This window comes from Tamandua tetradactyla, chromosome 11 (assembly GCF_023851605.1).
Source record: "Tamandua tetradactyla isolate mTamTet1 chromosome 11, mTamTet1.pri, whole genome shotgun sequence".
Classification (NCBI taxonomy): domain Eukaryota; kingdom Metazoa; phylum Chordata; class Mammalia; order Pilosa; family Myrmecophagidae; genus Tamandua; species Tamandua tetradactyla.
Window position 1 is genome coordinate 55,616,315 of NC_135337.1, and position 20,676 is coordinate 55,636,990.

Here is a 20,676-nt window from a genome sequence, read left to right on the forward strand (position 1 = left end):
ACAACTGAAATGATATAGTATAAAGATATATAAAATCATCTTCCAGTTTCTTTAATATAATTAATATTAACAGCCAGATGTGTGTCTTTTCATGATTTACTTCTTATAACACAAGGGTTTAGTTTGATTTTACTAAAGTCACTTCTTGCCACATATGATACTTGGTTGTATTTTCTTTTCACTCAAAACTCTATCACAAATTGTCTTACAAGTCTGTGGATATCTATTAATATTTGCTTTCCCTTAGTTTCTTTATATATGTGCACATACACATGTTTATGCCATGATAGGTTTTTTGGAGGGAAGATCCATTTTTTAAACTCTTTTTTTCCCTGTTCTTTTTAGATTGACTCGCCTTCATTTCTCCTTGCTATCTCTCCTTCCCCAGTAAACATGTTAAACACTTAGTGGATAGTCTTCCATACAATTCTCCATACTTATTATCATATACAAGTAAGTATTTGTGTAGATATAAATATACCCACTCATGTTCAGTTTTTAGTCACCATGATCATTTTTAGAACATTTGCATCACTCCGGAAAAAGAAATAAAAAGAAAAAAGAAAAAATTCATACATACCATATCCTTTACTCCTCCCTCTCATTGACCACTAGTATTTCTACCTACCCAATTTATTTTATCCTTTATCCCCTCTCTTATTTATTTATTGATTTCTATCCATATTGTTTTACTCATCTGTCTATACCCTGGATAAAAGGAGCATTACACACAAGGTTTTCACAATCACACAGTCACATTGTCAAAGTTATGTCTTTATACCTTGTCTTTAAGAATCAAGGCTACTGGAATGCAGCTCAAGAGTTTCAGGTACTACCCTCCAGCCACTTCAATAAACCATAAATTAAAAAGGAACTTCTATATAATGCATCACAATAACCTCCCGGATAACCTTTCGACTCTGTTTGAAATCTCTCAGCCACTGAAACTTTATTTTGTCTCTGTTCTCTCTTCCCCCTTTTGGTCAAGAAGGCTTTTTCAATCCCTTGATGCCAGGTCCTGGCTCATCCTGCGATTTCTGCTCCATGTTACCAGGGAGATTTACACTTCTGGGAGTCATGTCCCACATGGGAAGGCAGTGAGTTTACCTGCTGAGTTGGTTTACAGAGAGAGGCCACATCTCAGCAACAAAAAAGATTTTCTGGGGGTGACTCTTAGGCCTAATTTTAAATAGGCTCAGCCTATCCTTTGCAGGAATAAATTTCTGCAAAATTGAACAATAGGCCCCAATTTGATAACCCAAGTAATCAACTTCAGTTCACTGAGTTCTTATATTATAGTTTAGTCCATATGATTGAGGCATAATATTTGTTTTTGTTTTTGACATTTTGTTCAGCTCACAGTCCTTAAGGTTCATACACCTAGTTGCATGCCTCACGACTTCATTCCTTCTTGTGGTTGCTCAGTAGTCCCCTGTATAGTGGGAACAACATAGTTCCCACTTCCGTTCCTCAGTAGTTGTACCCTTAGGCTACCTCCATCCATTATGAATCACAAACACTGCTACAATAAACACCACTGTGCAAATGTTCATTCCTGTCTCCACACTCAGTTCTTCCAGATATATACTAAGCAACAGTTTGCAGGATCATATGGCAACCCTACCCCTAGCCTCCTGTGAAACCATCGGTACATCTCTTTCTCTGCATTTTCTCTAGCATTTGTTTCTCTCTGCTCATTTTTAAACAGTTTTATTTACACATCATACAATCTAACCTAAGTTTGCCATCTATTTTCAACACCCTGCAATATTGACATTCATTTGTTCTCCCTCATGCACAAACTTTTTTTTTTTTAATTTGTACATTTAATCACCATTATTGTCCACTCCAGACATTCCTAAATTATATCATCTCAGTCTTTATCCTCTGTCTTTCCTTCTGGTTTCATATGTGCTCCCAGCTCCCTTCTCCCTCAATCATACTCATGTTCAACTTCATTCAGTTTACTTCTATTATTGTGCTACAATCAGACAATATGGTGCTATCCATTTCTGAATTTTTCAATCAGTCCTGATGCACAATCTGCATTCCTTCAACACCAGTTGCTCAATCTCTACCCTGTTTCTATCTCCTGATAAATTGTGTTCTTAACTTCAATTCTCCAAGTTCAGTAATTAATGTTAGTTCATATTAGTGGGACCATACAGTATTTGTCCTTCTGTTTCTGGCTAATTTCACTCAGCATAATGCCCCCAAGGTTCATCCACATTGTTACATCTTCATGACTTTATTCCATCTTAGAGCTGGGTAATATTCCATCATATGTATAAACAACAGCTTGTTTAGCCACTCATCCATTGATGAACATTGGACTGTTTCCATCTCTTGGCAATTGTAAATAATACTGCTATAAACATTGGTATGTGAATGCCCATTTGTGTCCTTGCCCTCAGGTCCTCTGAATATATACCTAATAATGGGATCACTGGATCATTTGGGAGTTCTATGCTTAGCTTCCTGAGGAACTGCCAAACTGCCTTCCAGAGTGGTTGTACCATTTTACATTCCCACCAATGGTGAATAAGAGTGCCTCTTTCTCCACATCCTTTCCAACTCTTGTTATTCTGTTTTTTTGATAATGGCCATTCTAGTGGGTGTCAGATAATATTTCATTGTGGTTTTGATTTGCATTTCCCTAATAGCCAGTGAAGTTGAGCATCTTTTCATGTGCCTTTTATCCATTTGTATTTCTTCTTCTGAGAAGTGTCTGTTCATGTCTTTTGCCCACTTTTTAATTGGGTTATTTGTCTTTTTGTTGTTGAATCTCTTTATATATTCTGGACACTAAACCCTTATCTGGTATGTGGTTTCCAAATATTGTCTCATTGTGTAGGCTGCCTTTTTTTTTTTTTTTTTTACTTTCTTGACAGAGTTCTTTGGGGCACGAAAGTGTTTTATTTTGAGGAGTTCCCATTTACCTATCTCTTTTTTCAATGCTCGTGCTTTGAGTGTAAAATCTAGGAAGCCATCTCCTATTACAAGATTTATAATATATACTATATATACTGCCTTACATTTTCTTCTGAAAGTTTTAAGGTCCTGGCTCTAATGTTTAGGTCTTTGATCCATTTTGAGTTAATTTTTGTATAGGGTGTGAGACATGGATCCTCTTTCATTAGTAGAATGGATATTTTTTGAATCTGATGATATGATATAACTTAGTTTAGAGAAATAGGAATTAAAAAGTTAATTCCACCTAGTATAATATTTCATTGCCCTATTTATATTAATTTCGTTTCTTGAATTTTTACATGATTTTTATATTTAGAGATTAAAAAAATTGAATGATGTTTGATATTACTACTGCTTTACATTGCAGAATGTGCTCATTTACTTTTGGCTCACAATGCTCCAGTAAAGGTGAAAAATGCTCAGGGATGGAGCCCTCTGGCAGAAGCCATCAGCTATGGAGACAGACAGATGAGTAAGCAATATAAATTACTGTTGTTGATACATATTCTAAAAATATGAAGTGATACAGTTGAAATATTTTTTATTTAGTGTAACTTTCTGTGTTATGAGCCTTTGATGTTATTTATAAAGTTATATGTGACATATACACAAGGTAGGAACATAAACATTGGGTAGTGTATACCAAGAGTTGAGGAAGCGTGTTTAAAATATGTTTATTATTTTTCTCTTTTTAAAGCAGTCTTCCCTGCTATTATCCTTAGATTTTGTTTTTTTAATCCAAAATGAAAGTTTTTTCTTCTTAAGTTGAGACTGACTCTCCTTTCTGGCAGGTGCTTAATTATTTGGAACATTAAATGGAACTGAAACTGGTCTCAGTGTGTTATAGCAAATAACTGCTTTAGCTGTGGTTCTAGACTGTACAAGTCTGTCTCTATTTTGTTAAATGAATACTTCCAAAAAATGTCACACACTTTTTCACAATATACAGAATATTCACTTACTCCACTTTCCCTTCCCCCCTAATTTTTTTTTTTCCAGTTTCACATATAGGTCTTATTTTTGTCAAGCACATCTCAATAGTTGAAAAATTTATAAAATTTAGATCTGGACCTGAATGGCAACATTATCTATCTGGTAATATTATTTTATCTTTTTACAGTTTGAGGGTGAAAATAATCAATTAAATCTAGCCTTATTGAAGGAACAAGGAAAATCTTGGCAGTTTTAGTAAAGAAATGTATGATGTTGAACGTACCCTGAATGTTACAGGAAGTTCTTTTTGTATTATTTTGCTGCTAGGTTTTGGGCTTTTATAGGCTCTTTATTGTGTTTATCTTTATTTGCTGTCCACGCATTACATTTTTTGTGGACTTTCTGAATACTTCTGTCAACTTTTAATGGTGAAGTTACATATAGGTCTAGAATTTAATATGAGATAAAATTGTTATATTTTAAAAACTATTGAGTATATATATAATTTTATATTCAGTGACAATTAGGGAGTAGAGAGGAAATAAGATTGGCTTCTAGATTTCTGACCTATAGCGAGGTTTTGTGATTTTCAAGGATTCTTTTATTCATGGACTAATTTCTGAGTCCTTACTATATTGTATATGTATATAGTAATGTGTGGAGAATAAAGATACAATCTCTGTTTGTCAGGAATTCATAATCTATAGGGAAGGCCAAGAAACAAAGTTTTCATGGAAAATCAGGTACAGAATATTTAGCAGTATATTTTAATGTAAAAGATTGAATTCCATGATGTTTGAGGTGTGTTCTTAAAGTGACTTTTCTGTATAAAATGATATCTTGGATAACCATTCTGAATAATATCCCATTGTCAATGGTTTTATAGTTTTATATCCAAAATTATTCAGTGCTTATATTTTCATTACTTTCTATCACATGAAAATAAATATTTAACCACTAATTTAAAAGGTAGTTTAACAATCCTCATGATACATATTTAGATATATTAGTGTAATTGTATTTATAACAGTGTTAAACAGGTGTTCAAAGTATGCCTATACTTTGAAATTATTTTAAATGATTATGATTTAAGTTTTTGAATATTTCACTTGTGCTACTTTAAAATTTTAAGGGCACAGAGAATTTAGTATTTTGAAAAATTAGAGAATCTAATATTACATATTGTTAATGAAAACTTTGTGATTTTTTTTCTTTTTTTATCTTATATTCAGTAATTTTACTGATGTCCTTATGCTGCAAAACAGTAAAATGACACTAAACTACCCGCAGGGCCTTTTAGAATTATTATACTTTAAAACTAATAAAAAAATGTCAAGATTATATTGCTTTTCTGTCTTACAGAAAAAGCTGGAGGTAGCTGGAGGACAGTGATCAGCCCATGCCAATATCAGGGAGAGCTAAAAACCCTTTTCCTAACTATGGTCCGCAGGTTTTCTCTAATTGAAATAGATCTGGTTTCTAATCCACATTGGGACCTTGCTGTCTATTGTGTCCCCAGGATTTGCTCATAGCTTGTACAGATTTATGTTAATTCTAGTTTTGGGAATGCTGTCAGCCCTTGTCTTATTTTCTGTCAAAGGTTTGGTTTTGAAGGAAAGAGTCAGCAGTCCATTTTGGTTTATGGTCTTGTCGGGAACTGACAAACTTTTCTTCACCTCCTGGAGGAAATTGATTTTGCCTTGTCATAAATTTTCAAAGTGGTCCACTCTTTTGCTTTGCAGTAGTCAGCAACCTTAAAAGATACTTATTCAATGTCTTTTCCCTGTTCTGTATCCTGATGTGACAAGCTTTGTGAGAACTGGAGTAATGTGTATGTTGTATTATTCACCTTTTATCTCAGACTTCTTAAACAATGCCTAGCACAATATTTATTCAATGAATGAAGTAATAAATGAATAAAACTACAAAGTAAATTTGAGACTATTTATCAAGAATCAAAATTTTTCTTAATTTGTATTTTATTAACACAATTCTTCTGAGTTGAAAAATTCTAATACTTTTTTCTTATGAGAGTAATGACATTTATGTTAGAAAATTAGAACATTATGGAGAATAAAGAAAAAGTAGTCTCATCACTCAAGGATAACCAGTGTTAATATTTTGTTATATTGATCATATTACCCTCCTATTAAAAACCTGGTAATATTTCCTATTTTTAGGATGACCACCAAAATCTCTAATTTGATTTATAAAGTCCAATATGATATTGTCACTTTTACCTCTCCATCTTCATCTTGTTCTTTGCACCTGGCTTTCTATACATCAGCTGTGTTGCCTTTCAGTTCTCTTACTCAGTATGTTTATACATCTTCCTGTTTCTGCACCAGCTCCTTATAAATCTTCACATCTTAGCTCAAATACGAGGTAGTGTACCCTGGCCCTATATTATGTCAGAACTCTCTTTGTCACTTCTTCTTTAGTTCAGATATTATCCTATTTGTGGGAGAGAGATTTTATATGGGAGAAGAAGAGAAATGTGATTTTTTCACTTGAGTCTTTGTAGAATTCTATCTAACAATATCTAAATTCTTTACCTCTGACTTTGTTATCAGTGTTAGAAAATTCCTACAGTATAGAAGTACAAATGCTAATCCTCTAGAAGTATATTAGTAATTTTTTATGATTGGGCTCTGAATATTTGTTTCTGCTTCCATCAGAAAGTTCGAGGTGATGTTATTTTATTTTATTTTTGCATGGCAGGCACTAAAATGTTATTTTTTTTAATGTGAAGTCTCAGAACAAGAACTCTCTTTGATTATATTATTGTATGCTACATGTATTTTGTCCCTAGCTTTTTAATTATGTTTGCCTAATTTTAGGTTGATAAAAAAATTTAGCTTATGCTTTTCATTAAAACCGTATCTAACTAGCAATTTAATTATTTCCATTCTTTACATTTAGGAGAGGTTCCATTTCAATTTGAAGACATGGTATCTTGAATAAAGATTTAATAAGGTATTTGAGTTTATAGTGGAGAAGGATCATCATAAGATTTCTACTACATTTGGGTAATATAGCTTTGATATTAAAGTTTAATTATAATAAACATGAAGGTTAGTCAGATTTTATTCAAATTTGAAAATATAAAGGGCCTTAAGGATTATCTAGTATTGTATATCAGACTCTCAGATTTCATAGACCAGAAAAACTTTTATTTGAGGATTGCTGTAGGGTATGCAACTTTTTCGTTTTGAAATATAAAAACTTTTCAAAAGAAAACTCCTTTTTCTGTGGTCATCATTTCAGTTCTTAAAAAGTCATTTTGAAACTAAAAAATAATGGGAAGAATAGTCCTTAAATTGAAAAAGAAAGTCTATATTAGTTTCCTTCTCCTCTCCGGCCCACACTTTTTTGCATATTGGGAAATTTGAACAAACAGGGACTGAAATGTAGACTACTATTGGGAACTGTAGTTCTGAGTTACAGAGGTAGTTGATGGTATATTGGAGACTAAGTACCTTGTTTCTAGATTTTTAGTTTTCAGCTTCTACTATTCCAAGAGGATTTCAGTAATTTAAATATTGCTTTTTGATATTTGGCTTATTTGTAAAATTGGGGTCATAATTATACCTGTGGTTAAAGATAAACTAGATTGTATTATTTTTCATGTTCTCCCTGGGTTTTTCCTAATTTGGGTTAAGTGGATAAAATAAATCTGGAACAAAGCTTTCACAAACTTCTTCTTTCCTTTTTTTTTTTAACCTTCCACTTTTGTATCCACATGGGGCTTGAAGTATGAAGAATGCATACTGTAAAATAGTAAAACGATAAAAAAATTACCTCAGGAGATATACATGTAAGACTGTGTGTGGGTGTATATAGGTGGAAAATGTTCCATGATCAGAAGGAAATTTTTCTATGCTTTATCTTTTGCTAAGCTTGTTTTCATTGAAGTCTAATATTTTTCCTTGTTTTCATGAATGTTAGGGATTAATTGATCTTAACTATTGAGAAAATACTACAGAGAGTTTCAGGTTTTCTTAGATTTAGGAGTTCTTTTCAGTGATACAAATAGGATTCATTTTTGTAAATTTTATGCTCTGTTGGTGGTATGTGAGCATACAATTTCCTTTGAACAAAAAGAACAGATATGCCTGGTAATAATTACAGGATAATTATGTGCTTTTAGAAAAGTGGTATCCAATAGGATTTTTGAGATCTTCTGTCTCTTATACTTCCTTTGAGATTGTTAGAACAGAACATTGCATCGCTTGTTTGAGATTGGTAAATCTTTGCATGAGTAGATAAACTTTTGCTGATAATTTAAAACTAGGAAAAACTGATGTGAATGTGTTATAAGTTGATGTTGCAGTGTCTCTTCACAGTATTCCTTGGTGATCTTATCAGTTTTACTAAATAACTATAATTATTCACCATATTATATACATATATATCAGATAAGCCAATGGTATTTTCATAGCATGATGAAAATGACTTTAAATTAATATATATTTTTTTCATTTTAACTTTAGTTACAGCACTTTTAAGGAAGCTTAAACAGCAGTCCAGGGAAAGTGTTGAAGAAAAACGACCTCGATTATTAAAAGCCCTGAAAGAGGTAGGCTATACTTTAGTGATTTTGTATCAATTAAGTGATAGTAAGTCTAGTTTTAAGTATGCTTTTATACGGTTTAAATTCTCACTGATTATTAAGGGTCAAGAAATGGTAAATATCCTTCTTGAATTGAGCTAGAATTGAAATAAAATGCTGTGATTATAATGTATTCTTAGTAGGATGTACCATTTTGAGCTAGGGAGAGTTAAAGAATTATTACTTTCAATGAATTATATAAAAATGCTAAGAAAAAAGGGTATAAGTCATAATTAATTGCAATAATTTTTCTTTGTCCTCTGGACTCGAAGATTTTTTTAATAGCTCAAGCAGCTGCTTCCAGCAGGAACACTTTTGTATTTTCTTTATACAATAAAACCTTTTTGTCTGTCCTACCTCATAGTGGTAAGAGGTGGGTGTGCTGTCACAGAAAGGGAGAGAAGTTTGCTTTCTGTTGTTATTCTCTTACTCTCTGATGCTTGAAAGAATTGTCAGGGAAAGATAGTGTTATTATGGTGGCTATGGTGATAGTTTGTCTTCTTTTAGATGTGCTATTTTTTGTAATACCTGAAGGGATATAGGAAGAGCCAGAAAAATGTTTTATTCAGGTTACAATATCTTCTAGTAACTTTCAATTTTTTTCAGTGTTTGAAATAGTAAGGATTATCTTGCATATGTTGCCATATTTTTAATGCTTTACTTACATTCAGAATGTGTGAAATTTTTTAAAAAATATTTTATCATTAGAGTTTGCCTTATCAGTTAGTTTTTGGTGTTTAACTTTTAATTTGGGAAATAAAAATTTTCTTCATACGTCTCATAGGATGATGTATTAGTTCAGATTTGGTAAACTTGTGTTATCACTTCCCAGTAAGAGAAGATTCTTTAGCAATGGGGCGTTTTTTTTAGACCATTATGAGGCTATACAAGTAATCATTTTTGAAATTATTTTTTATAACTTTTCTAAAGTTATGATTATTTTGCAAATAATAAAGTTACTTATTGTTATTTTGGTTTTGCTGATTAAGGGAATATTTATTGATGCATATTTAAATACCTATTCAGTATCAGATATTTTCTTATATGATAAAATATTTCTTTAAAATCCTTATCAGTGCATAATTTCTTTTGTAGTTAAGTTATCATAGTATGTGCTAATATAATATTTTATTTTAAGTAAAGCCATATTATTTATTTATTTTCTTTCTAAAATGCTTGTCATTGAGATGAATTTTATTTGAATTTCCTATTCCTGCCTTTAAGAACTTTAATAACAGTAGTTAGATATTTTTAAAAGCAAAATATGAAACAGATATAAGAGCTGTAAACTCAAATGCATTTAGTAATCATTCATATTTCATTTCTCAGCTAGGTGACTTTTATCTAGAACTTCACTGGGATTTTCAAAGCTGGGGTAAGAGTGTGCTACATTTGACTCTAAAATGTCTACACATGGAGAAAATCAAGTACAAAAACCTATTAAATAGAAATGCTAGCACAACAAATTTGAAACCTGCCCTAGGGAAAATTAAATATTTTCATAATGTTGAATGTAATGGTTGTAGAACCCTGTAGTAATGCTTTACTATATCAACTTGATGAGAGACTGTTACTTTACTAACCTGTGTACTTTTTCATGGTTTGTAGTTTAATTATCTTTCTTATCTCATAATATATTAGATCCTATTATATTTTACAGATAATCAATGGGAATGTAAAAGGGGATTCTATAATAATTGTTACTATATTTTTGATATATTATTTAATCATTGTATGTATTCATAAATAATGTATGATAAAAAAATTTCAGTTATATCTTGATCTTACCAGTAGAAAAGAAGCAGGTTTTTTTGGCAAAATATGTACACCTGACTAAATATTTTTAAAGATTATTTTTAAAATGTAATCCATAAAGTTTTGGATATAACAAGCTTACAGGGTTTTAAGAGCATCTGAATCGATTCTTACGATATCAGGGTGTTTGAATGTTCAGTGATATTTATCCCCAAGATAATATAAATCGGATGTTGACAACTCTGTGAAGTATATTCCATTTTATATAATTTATGGAAGTTATATATGGGTGTGTATATAAATAATTATACGTTATATATGCTGGTTGGTTACAAATAGATGTTTCTAGTTCCTACCAAATAAGTAAAAATATTAACTACTATTAGAGAATATTAGAAATTTCACAAATTTTGGCCCAAGATAGATCAGTAAATGCAACCTAATTTGAAACAAATTTTACATTCTGACATTTGTTGACCTTTAATGAAGTTATGATATTTTTAGGCTGTAAGAGTATGTATTTGTGTTTACAAATTCAGTTTCAACTAATCACTTAAAAAATAGAAGTTATATACTATTCCATATAGCAGTAAAGTGCGTGCCACATTGCCAGATTTAAACTTTACTTGGCAAGTTAGTTATACTTGTCATTTCTTCTTATTCTTCCTCTGGGTCTTCCAGTTTCTTCTGAAAATAATTGCATCCATAATTCTGAAGTTCATTAGCATGTGTTTCTCTCTATATCAAAAGTAATTTTCTATGCCTGGAAAGTTTCTGGTTTCCCAACTGGTAATCTAATTTTCTATAAATTGTGTAGTTGACAGATTGTCTTCTTTATGTGGCGCTTTTAAATATAAATCCAGTTTCTCCCTAACTTAAGTAGATTGGGAAGTTAGCAATGGTTTTAAATGCTAACAGATTTTATGAAGTATTAACATACTTATGAAGCCTTTATTACCCTTTTTAGTAATCCTTGACTAACACAGTTTATAAATTATTCTCAGATTTTATGATGATTTTAATCTGTTTTTTATGGAAGAAATAGTTAAAAGTTTTTGAACATTATGCAAAATTGCCAAGTGCTTTTATTTCCCTTTTACCATATAACCACTACTAAATGTTTCTTGTGAATACTTTCATACCCTTTTTAATGTTTAAAATGTGTGTATGTACACACAAATGTACATGTACATCTATACACACACACGTATACAAACTCTCAGCATTAGCTTTGTGTTTCTTTTTTTTAAACATTTTTTATTGTGAAATATACATGCAAAGAAAAGAAAGAAAAAGCAGTAATTTTCAAAGTATATGTTAATAAGTAGTTACAGAACAGATTTCAGAGTTTGCTGTGGGTACCATTCCACTATTTCAGATTTTTCTTTCTAGCTGCTCCAAAACACTGGAGGCTAGAAGAAATATCAGTGTAGTGATTCAGCAGTCATACTCATTTGTTGAACCTATTGTCTCTGCTTATAACTCCTTGAATCCTTCTCCCCGTTTTTAAGGATCTTTAGGCAATGTCTGCTCTGTACTTTTCATGTTGAGGAGGGGTGTCTACACTCCAGGATAGGGGGATGTATGATCTTGGAGAGGCTGGTCCCTCTGGGCTTCAGGATTTATCTGATCTAGGAACCCTCTGGAAATTGTGGGTTCAAGGAAAGCAAACTTAGTGCGTGAAACTTTACTATAGAGTCTCAGTTTGAGTCCTAGGTGTTGGTCAGAGTTAAGAGGTGTGTTGTTTGAGATTTAGCAAATCATAGCAATTAGCACTATATACTGCAGTTTACTAAGCATATCCTCCAGAATAGCCTCTTGATTTATTTGATCTCTCTTAGCCTCTGATGCCTTATTTTATTATTTTTCTTTAGCTTTGTTTTAATTTTTATTTATTTATTTAATTAAAACATTTTTTTAAGCACAACAGCCTAAAAACATGAACATTCTTACCATATGATCATTCCATTCTTGGTATATAATCAAACACTCACAGTACCATCACCATGATCATTTCTTAGAACATTTGCATTAATTCAGAAAAAGAAATTAAAAGAAAAAAGAAAAAAACTCATATATACCATACCCCTTGCCCCTCCCTCTCATTGACTGCTAATATTTCCATGTACCTGAATATATTTTAGACTTGTTTACCCTATTTTTCTATACGCCTTACCACTCCCTTTCATTGATCACTAACATTAAATCTACAAAATTTATTTTAACATTTGTTCCCCTTATTTATTTATTTTAATCCATATGTTTTACTCATCTGTCCATACTGTAGATAAAGAGAGCATCAGATACAAGATTTTCACAATCACATAGTCACATTGTGAAAGCTACATCATTATCTAATCATCTTCAAAAAAACATGGCTACTGGAACACAGATCTACATTTTCAGGCACTTCCCACCAGCTTCTCCAATATACCTTCACTAAAAAGGTGATATCTATATAGTACGTAAGAATAATTTCCAGGATAACCTCTCGACTCTGTTTGAAATCTCTCAGCCATTGACACTTTATTTTATCTCACTTCTTTCTTGATTTCAAGGGTTTTCTCAATTCCTTGATGCTGAGTCCCAGGTCATTCTAGGATTTCTGTCCCACGTTACCAGGAAGATTTATACCCCTGGGAGTCATATCCTATGAAGAGAGGGGGATGGCAATGAATTTGCTTGTCATGTTGGCTGAGAGAGAGAAGCCACAGCTGAGTAACAAAGGATGTTCTCTGGGAATGACTCTTTGGCCTCATTTTAAGTAGGTTTAGCTTATCCTTTGTGAGATAAATATCACATGAACAAACCCCAAGATTTAGGGCTCGGCCTGTATCTTGGTTGTCCCCGCTGCTTGTGAGAATATCAGGAATTCTCCACATGGGGAAATTTAATTTTCCCCCTTTCTTACCATTCCCCCAAGGGAACTTTGCAAATACTTTTTTATTCACAGTGAATAAAAAATTCTGGGATTTATTGGGGCATCACTGTGAACAACCTACAAAATCTCATGCCCTATTCAAGGTTCCATGTGCTTATGGTGTTCAGTTAAACTGTCCACATAAGTTATATTAGGAAATGCACTAGTCAAAATATAAATTTTGTACCAAGTAAACATTTTTTGCTTTAGTCTCACTCATAAATTAAAGTTTTAAAATATGAATTACCATCTATATTTTAACACCCTGCCATATTGACATTCCTTTGTTCTTCATGCAAAAACATTTTTTAGTTTGTTTAGTCACTGTCATTGTACACTCTAGGCATTCCTAGATTATACCATTTCAGTCTTTATCGTCTATCTTTCATTCTGATTTCATTTGTGCCCCTAGCCCTCCTCCTTCTATCGTTCTCACATTCAGCTTCATTTAGTGTACTAACATTGTAATATTACATTAGGTAATATTGTGCTATCCATTTCTACATTTTTACAATCAATTTTGTTGCACAATCTGTATCCCTTCAGCTCCAATTACCCAATATCTACCCTATTTCTATCTCCTGATGGTCTCAGTTACTAATGAAATACTCCAAGTTCATTCACTAATGTTAGTTCATATCAGTGAGACCATACAGTATTTGTCATTTTGTTTCTGGCTAATCTCACTTAATATAATGTTGTCAAGGTCCATTCATGTTGTTACATACTTCATAGCATTATTCTGTCTTGCAGCTGTATAATATTCCATTGTATCTATATACCACATCTTGTTTAGCTACTCATCTGTTGATGGACATTTTGGTTGTTTCAATCTCTTGGCAGTTGTAAATAATGCTTCTATAAACATTGGTGTGCAAATGTCCATTTGTGTCCTTGCCCTCATGTCCTCTGAGTAGATACCTAGACGTAGTATTGCCAGATCATATGGCAGTTCTATACTTAGCTTCCTGAGGAACCACCAAACTGCCTTCCACAGCAGTTTACCATTTAACATTCCCACCAACAGTGGATAAGTGTGCCTCTTTCTCCACATACTCTTCAGCACTCGTTGTTTTCTGTTTTATTGATAATGGCCATTCTGGTGGATGTGAGATGATATCTCATTGTGATTTTGATTTGCATTTCCCTAATAATCAGGGAAGTTGAGCATCTTTTTATGTGCCTTTTGGCCATTTGTATTTCCTCTTCAGAGAAGTGTCTGTTCATGTCTTTTGCCCATTTTGTAATTGGGTTATTTGTCTTTTTGTTGTTGAGTTGAACAATCTCTTTATATATTCTGGATACTAGACCCTTATCTAATATATCGTTTCCAAATATTGTCTCCCATTGTGTAGGCTATCTTTTTACTTTCTTGACAAAATTCTTTGATCAAAGTTTTAATTTTGAGGTGTTCCCATTTCTTTCTTTCTTTCTTCAGTGCTTGTGCTTTGGGTGTAATCTAGGAAACCACCTCCTATTATAAGATTTAAAAGGTATTTCCCTACCTTTTCTTCTGAAAGTTTCATGGTCTTAGCTCTAATGTTTAGGTCTTTGATCCATGTTGAGTTAATTTTGTATAGGGTGTGAGATATGGATCCTCTTTCTTTCTTTTGCCTGTGAATATCCAGTTCTCTAGGTACCATTTATTGAAGAGACTGTTCTTTCTCAGGTGGGTTTACTTGACTGCCTTATCAAAGATCAATTGTCCATAGATGAGAGGGTTTATATCTGAACACTCTGTTTGATTCCATTGGTCAGTGTATCTATCTTTATGCCAGTACCATGCTTTTTGACCCCTGTAGCTTTGTAATATGCCTTAAAGTCAGGTAGTGTGAGACCTCTGACTTCATTTTTCTTTCTCATGATGTTTTTAGCTATTTGGGGCACCCTGCCCTTCCATATAAATTTAGTTATTGGCTTTTCTATTTCTGAAAAGTCAGTTTTTGCGATTTTAATTGGTATTGCGTTGAACCTATAAATCAGTTTAGGTAGAATTGACATCTTAACTATATTTAGTCTTCCAATCCATGAACATGGTATGCCCTTCCATTTATTTACGTCTTCTTGTGATCTGTTTTTAGCTTTGTTTTTGATGGTGGTACTATTATATCATTATGTAATTCTCCATTTTTACTTAATATATCCTGGGCATAATACAATATTATTCCATGTGAAAGTACCTCAGTCACTTAATAGATCATACTATTTTATGACATGGATGACTAAGGTATTTGTAGTATGCTTAGTTCCTAAATGTAGTGTTCTAATCCCTAAATGTAAGCAGTTCTTTTCCATATTTTCATTACTCTGACTTTATCAGACTAGTTTGACACCATCAAAATTGTGCATGGTTTTGTTGCCCTGATAGTACTACCTTGCCTTATGCCTTATACATCATTTAGAAGTTTGATGTCTTAGAATTTGGGAAGAAAAAGAGGTTTCTGGCAGCCTCATATAATAAAGACTTTCAAGTTGTAATTGTCTGAAGTCTGAATGCTACTTTTTGTATCCTGTTTTTTTTCCATATGTAGATAGATTCTAATCCTACTTGGTGATCCTGAACTAAACCTCCTAAATGAAGTTGAATCTTGAATATATTTGTTCTTTTAACAGTTTCTCTTATGAATCATTAGTGGTTTGAATTCTGAAATAGTCACCCTATCTTGCAGGGCAAGATGTTTTAAAATATTTTAAAGGTAACATTTTGGTTATGAAAAGGTAGAAATTGTGTATATATCAAAAAGCATATTATAAACAGCACATAATAAAATTCGTGAGGCAGCCACTGAGGAACTTGCTGAAAGTATTCCTACTTTGAAAACTTGATTTGACACAAAAAAGTCAGCACATTGTCAATTTCATTGTTGATAAGGAATTTTACTGATTTAAAGTAAAAACTGTTAACACTTGATGGGTTGATGTCATATGTGATTCTAAAAACTGAACCCATTGGCTTATATTTAACCTTGACACTTGGGTTTAAAAAACATTGTATCCTCTCTATTATTAGATTTGATTTTTTTCCTAGAATTCAGGCATGTCTCTCCCCTTTGCCAAAACCCCAAATATTAAAAAAGAAAGAAAAAGGCAAACCAGAAATCAGGAAAAGCTAAGAAATCTTGAGATCCAGGATAACTTTAGGGTAGACGTATGAGAGCATACTTTATTCTTTTTTATGCTGTTATGTTCAGCCTTTGGCTGAAAATAGACTCAGAGTTAGTTCAGAGCAAGTCTAAAAGCAACTAAGCTAGATTTTTAGGTATAGCAAAGCTTTGAATTGGAATTGGAAGTACTTACTCTAAACTACTTAATATAGCAGATCACATATCTTTCCTGAGCTTCAGTTTCTTCACTTTTAAAGTGGAGGGTAATAATAACTGCCACATTTATTTTAAAATTTTGGTTTGGTGTGAATGAAATTATTTCACTTTTTATACTGTACCGTGTTACATAATTTATAATATTATAATCACTACCTCAATTTAGCATTGTCTGTATGGTACATTTCAAATTAAGAAACAATGATTCTTTATCTTGTTACCTACAGAATATCCAGCCTATATGTGGAATTGTTATTTGCATATAATAGATGTAAAACATTAAACTTATTAAGCTTACAAATTCTTCTTAAAATCAGGGAGTAAGTGAGAGCAAAACCAAAATTAAAATTTAAAATACTCTTCATTTCTTGGTTCAGTGAATTATGTTGCCTCTGGAGTAGTATGTTAAACTCAGATTATGCTGAGATGAGATAAATAGGGATTAGTTGATCAATTTATGTGGATGGGTGAGGAAACCATCATTAAAGAATTGGAAAAATATAAATTGCCTTATTTTTGAAATGTATTGAAATCTACCAGAAATCTATTTTCACTCAACAAGGATTTTGCTTCTTTACTTTTTTCCTTAGCTTTTGCTTCTCACCTCTATCTTCTTCTCTTGTGTTTCCCTCTTTCTCCTTCTCTGATGTTTGATAAATAGGCATTGATACATGAGTCTAAATTTTGTTTTTGTAGGTTACCATAACTGCTTCAAAAGACATAGTAAATTAAATTATTGTATTGTCTACTGCTCATTATCTTTGGTTCATGCTACACCAACTACTTAAGGATAGGAAAATTGACTCTCAAGTAATGAGCATTTATATAGATTTTTACCACTGATACTTTTCCCAACTTCTTTTGTTTCATATAAGGAAAAATTTTATCAGTAAATGATTTCTTATATTCTTTAACTAGGGCAACTCTTATTTGCTGTCCCTTCTGGGCAATAAATGTTTCTTATTTTTATATTATAAAGTGTAGTTCTAGAAAACTATCTTCAAGGACAGGAATTATTTTGGATTAAATGACCTAGAAGTTTCTAAAATGGACATTGATGCATCAGGTATACCTTCATTGTTAATTGGAAAATACTGATGCTGTTGAGAAAGTTAATTAAAAAACTAGCATTTAATTGTCTCAGAAGTCTTTGTTTCTATCTAATTTTGGTTAATTTATTATCACCCATTTTTAAAACACTAAGTTTTGTAAGATAAACATGCATCTTAAACATACACGCATCCTCATCCACACGTACATACATATACATATATAGATGATGTGATCTTGATGTCAACAATTTTGAGCTTCACAGTTTTTCATATTTATGTGCATAGTAGCTTATTATAACCTAGTATGTAGATTTGTTCATCTACAGAATAACTCTTATTACCCAAAAATGAAGCAAATAATAATAAAATACTATTATAACATAACTTGTGATTTGGATATGAGTTATCCCAAGGACATGGGAATGTGGAAATCTCTAGATAAATAGTATGTTATTTGTTTCTCAGATATTGAAAGAAACACATAGCGCTTATATAATTGAGGTCGCACGTTTGAGAGTCAAACTCAAATCTGACTGTCTAGCCAAGGACTGTCTCTTTCTATTATACATACTATTTTTCTGCTGTTTAATCAAATTATATTTAAAAGATCATATAGGATCCAGATCCAACTGGTTACCCACTCTGGAGAGTTTAGTTACCAGACGGTATTGTTTTCTCATCTACAATAATATCCTGCAATAAATATCCAAGAGTGGCATTATATCGTCTCTACCTATATGCTTGGGTAGGCCGGGGTGGAGAGGGGGCAGGGGAGAATGAGCAAATACAGTTAAATCATAGATATTTAAAGTTTCTCAAAATTGCTTTGTAAATTGAAAATATACTATTTTAAAGGAAATGGTTGCAATTTTGGTGAATTAGTGAAATATTTACATTACTCTTCTTATAATTTGTGTTTTTAATGTGTCAGAATTTTTGGTAGTTATTTGTTTTACCTTTTCTTTTTAAAAATACAGTGCCTTTACTTTCCCGAATTCTGCCTTCTGATGCATGTAAAATATACAAACAAGGTATCAATATCAGGTAAGGTAATTTGATTTTTTCCCTGAGTAATAGAAAATTGAGATTAGAGGAATCTTTTCTTTTGAATAATAGCTTACATTTGAATGTAGTGTTTGATAATGTTAAAAAGCCATGATATATTCCCATTGTATTATCTCATTTGGGACATAATATACATAAGGAACCAAAGGCATAAAGTTTTGACTAAAGCAAAGATATGACTCTTATCCTGCTAGAAGGCAAACAAAGTGAAAATAATGATAAAATACTGAGAAGATTTAAGATGGTCACATCCCTAATCCTGGATTTATTAAGCAATGAGGGTCATTTATATAAAATAAAATTTTTTATATCAGTGTTTCTCTCCAGAATGTTAGCTTGGATGGGTAAGGCTCTATTTGGAGATAATTTGGAAGATTATTTCATATAAAGTCTTCATTTTATAGATGAGAAAGCTTAGAGAGGTGAGGTCATTTTTACAGAAGCATAGTGCACCTCATTGGCTGAGCCAGGACTTCTGATTTCCAGTCATTTGTTCTTTCCATTACGTCAAAGGAAGAAATTTTTAAAAAATCAACTATTTTTGAGATGATTTATTATTCAATATATTGAATTATAGTAAAGAAATAACCTTTAGTTGGAAGCAAGTGCTATGATAATTGTCTTTAAGCAATAGAATTTGATTAAGATTGAAGTTTCTGCTTTTTTAAAAACCTCTTCAGGTATTTCTAATTGTGAAAATTCTTATGGACATATAATATATAATCATTATAGAAAATATGGAAAATACAGAAAAATGTGGAAAACTTAAGTAGGAAAGGATTTGATTATGATGTAGATTTAATTCAGCAGCCTATTGATAGGAATGTATCAAGGTTTCATCAGTAAAAAACTTCTAATGTAAGTTCTTGTCAAATGCAGTGGATAATTTTGAAGAATTAGAGAACAGTATTATTTTTCATGTATTACTTTAAAAATGTTTATTAGTTTTAGTTCTGTTTGGTTTAGGAGCTTTCTTTTTTAAAAATTACACATGACTTTAAAATTATATGAAAAAAGTAAATGATATGATGTACAATACATACAAATTATAGATAAAATAGTTAAAGCAGTGATATTAGAATAAGTGTCTGGGAGAAAATAATAGCATAAGAGAAAGTAGGTTAAGAGGAAGCTACTATAATTTAGAAAGACAGTCCTGGGCTTCCTCACTGCTGAGAATGAAGCAGAAAAAATGATAGGTTCTAAAGCTCTCATTAGTAACATTAAAATAAGAAGATAATTTTTAGGACACATGGCAAAGGTTTTTTACATAGATAACAATAATCTTTTTTTTTTTTTTTTCCCCTGGTAAGTATTTCTCTTCACTCTGACCTTATGTTATCATGATTAATCTTTGCAAAAGCCCTGGAAGGCAAACCCTACTATCATACCTGTTTTACAGATTCTTACAAGTATTTACTGAGCTCTTGTTTGGTGAGAACAAGAACCTGCTATGCCTTGTTCACAACTCCAGGAATTGGGCTTGACAACAAGAGTACAATAATCTATTTAAATTAAAAAAATATTTTAAAAACTTTCCATCTTAAATATCATGAGACAATTTTTTTTAACATCACCTTAAATTAAGCCGAATTTTAAAATATGTCCAAAGGGAAATCTTTAATGTTTATTTTTATCTCATGACAGCCATGTAATCATTTAAAATACCTTCATTAATGTCAAGGAGAAATGAATACATTAGTAGAAATAGGAAAGTATGAGCAACATTGTTGAGAATATTAACTTGAACATTTCTACTATTATTATTATTAATAATTAGGAAATGTGTAATCTGATTTAAATTCCATTTCAAATTTTGTCTCATTTCAGGCTTCTTCTTTCTCAAGGAAAGGCTGTATTTTATTTTTCAGTGTTATTTGGCAGTTTTCTAGCCTTTATATCAGAAAGAATATTTTTCCTTAGAATGCTTTCATTTGTAGAAAGAACTTTTTGTTCTTCATGCTAATTAAATAGCAAAAACAAACCTTACCCCTGTTGTTGTGGTAATATTAAAATCATTAATAATATCAACTTCACTCTTAAAAG

The 20,676-nt window shown here is 31.8% G+C and overlaps 1 protein-coding gene across 2 annotated transcripts in view; it reads left to right on the plus strand.

The window, feature by feature from the left end:
* Positions 1-20,676, plus strand: part of ANKRD13C (ankyrin repeat domain 13C) — a 135,087-nt gene that overhangs the window by 47,741 nt on the left and 66,670 nt on the right. For both annotated transcript variants that reach the window (XM_077120631.1, XM_077120632.1), the window contains exons 3-6: positions 3,341-3,445; positions 8,400-8,485; positions 9,848-9,893; positions 18,543-18,609. In XM_077120631.1, coding sequence (XP_076976746.1) covers positions 3,341-3,445; positions 8,400-8,485; positions 9,848-9,893; positions 18,543-18,609 — 304 coding nt within the window. The remainder of the gene's footprint in view (positions 1-3,340; positions 3,446-8,399; positions 8,486-9,847; positions 9,894-18,542; positions 18,610-20,676) is intronic.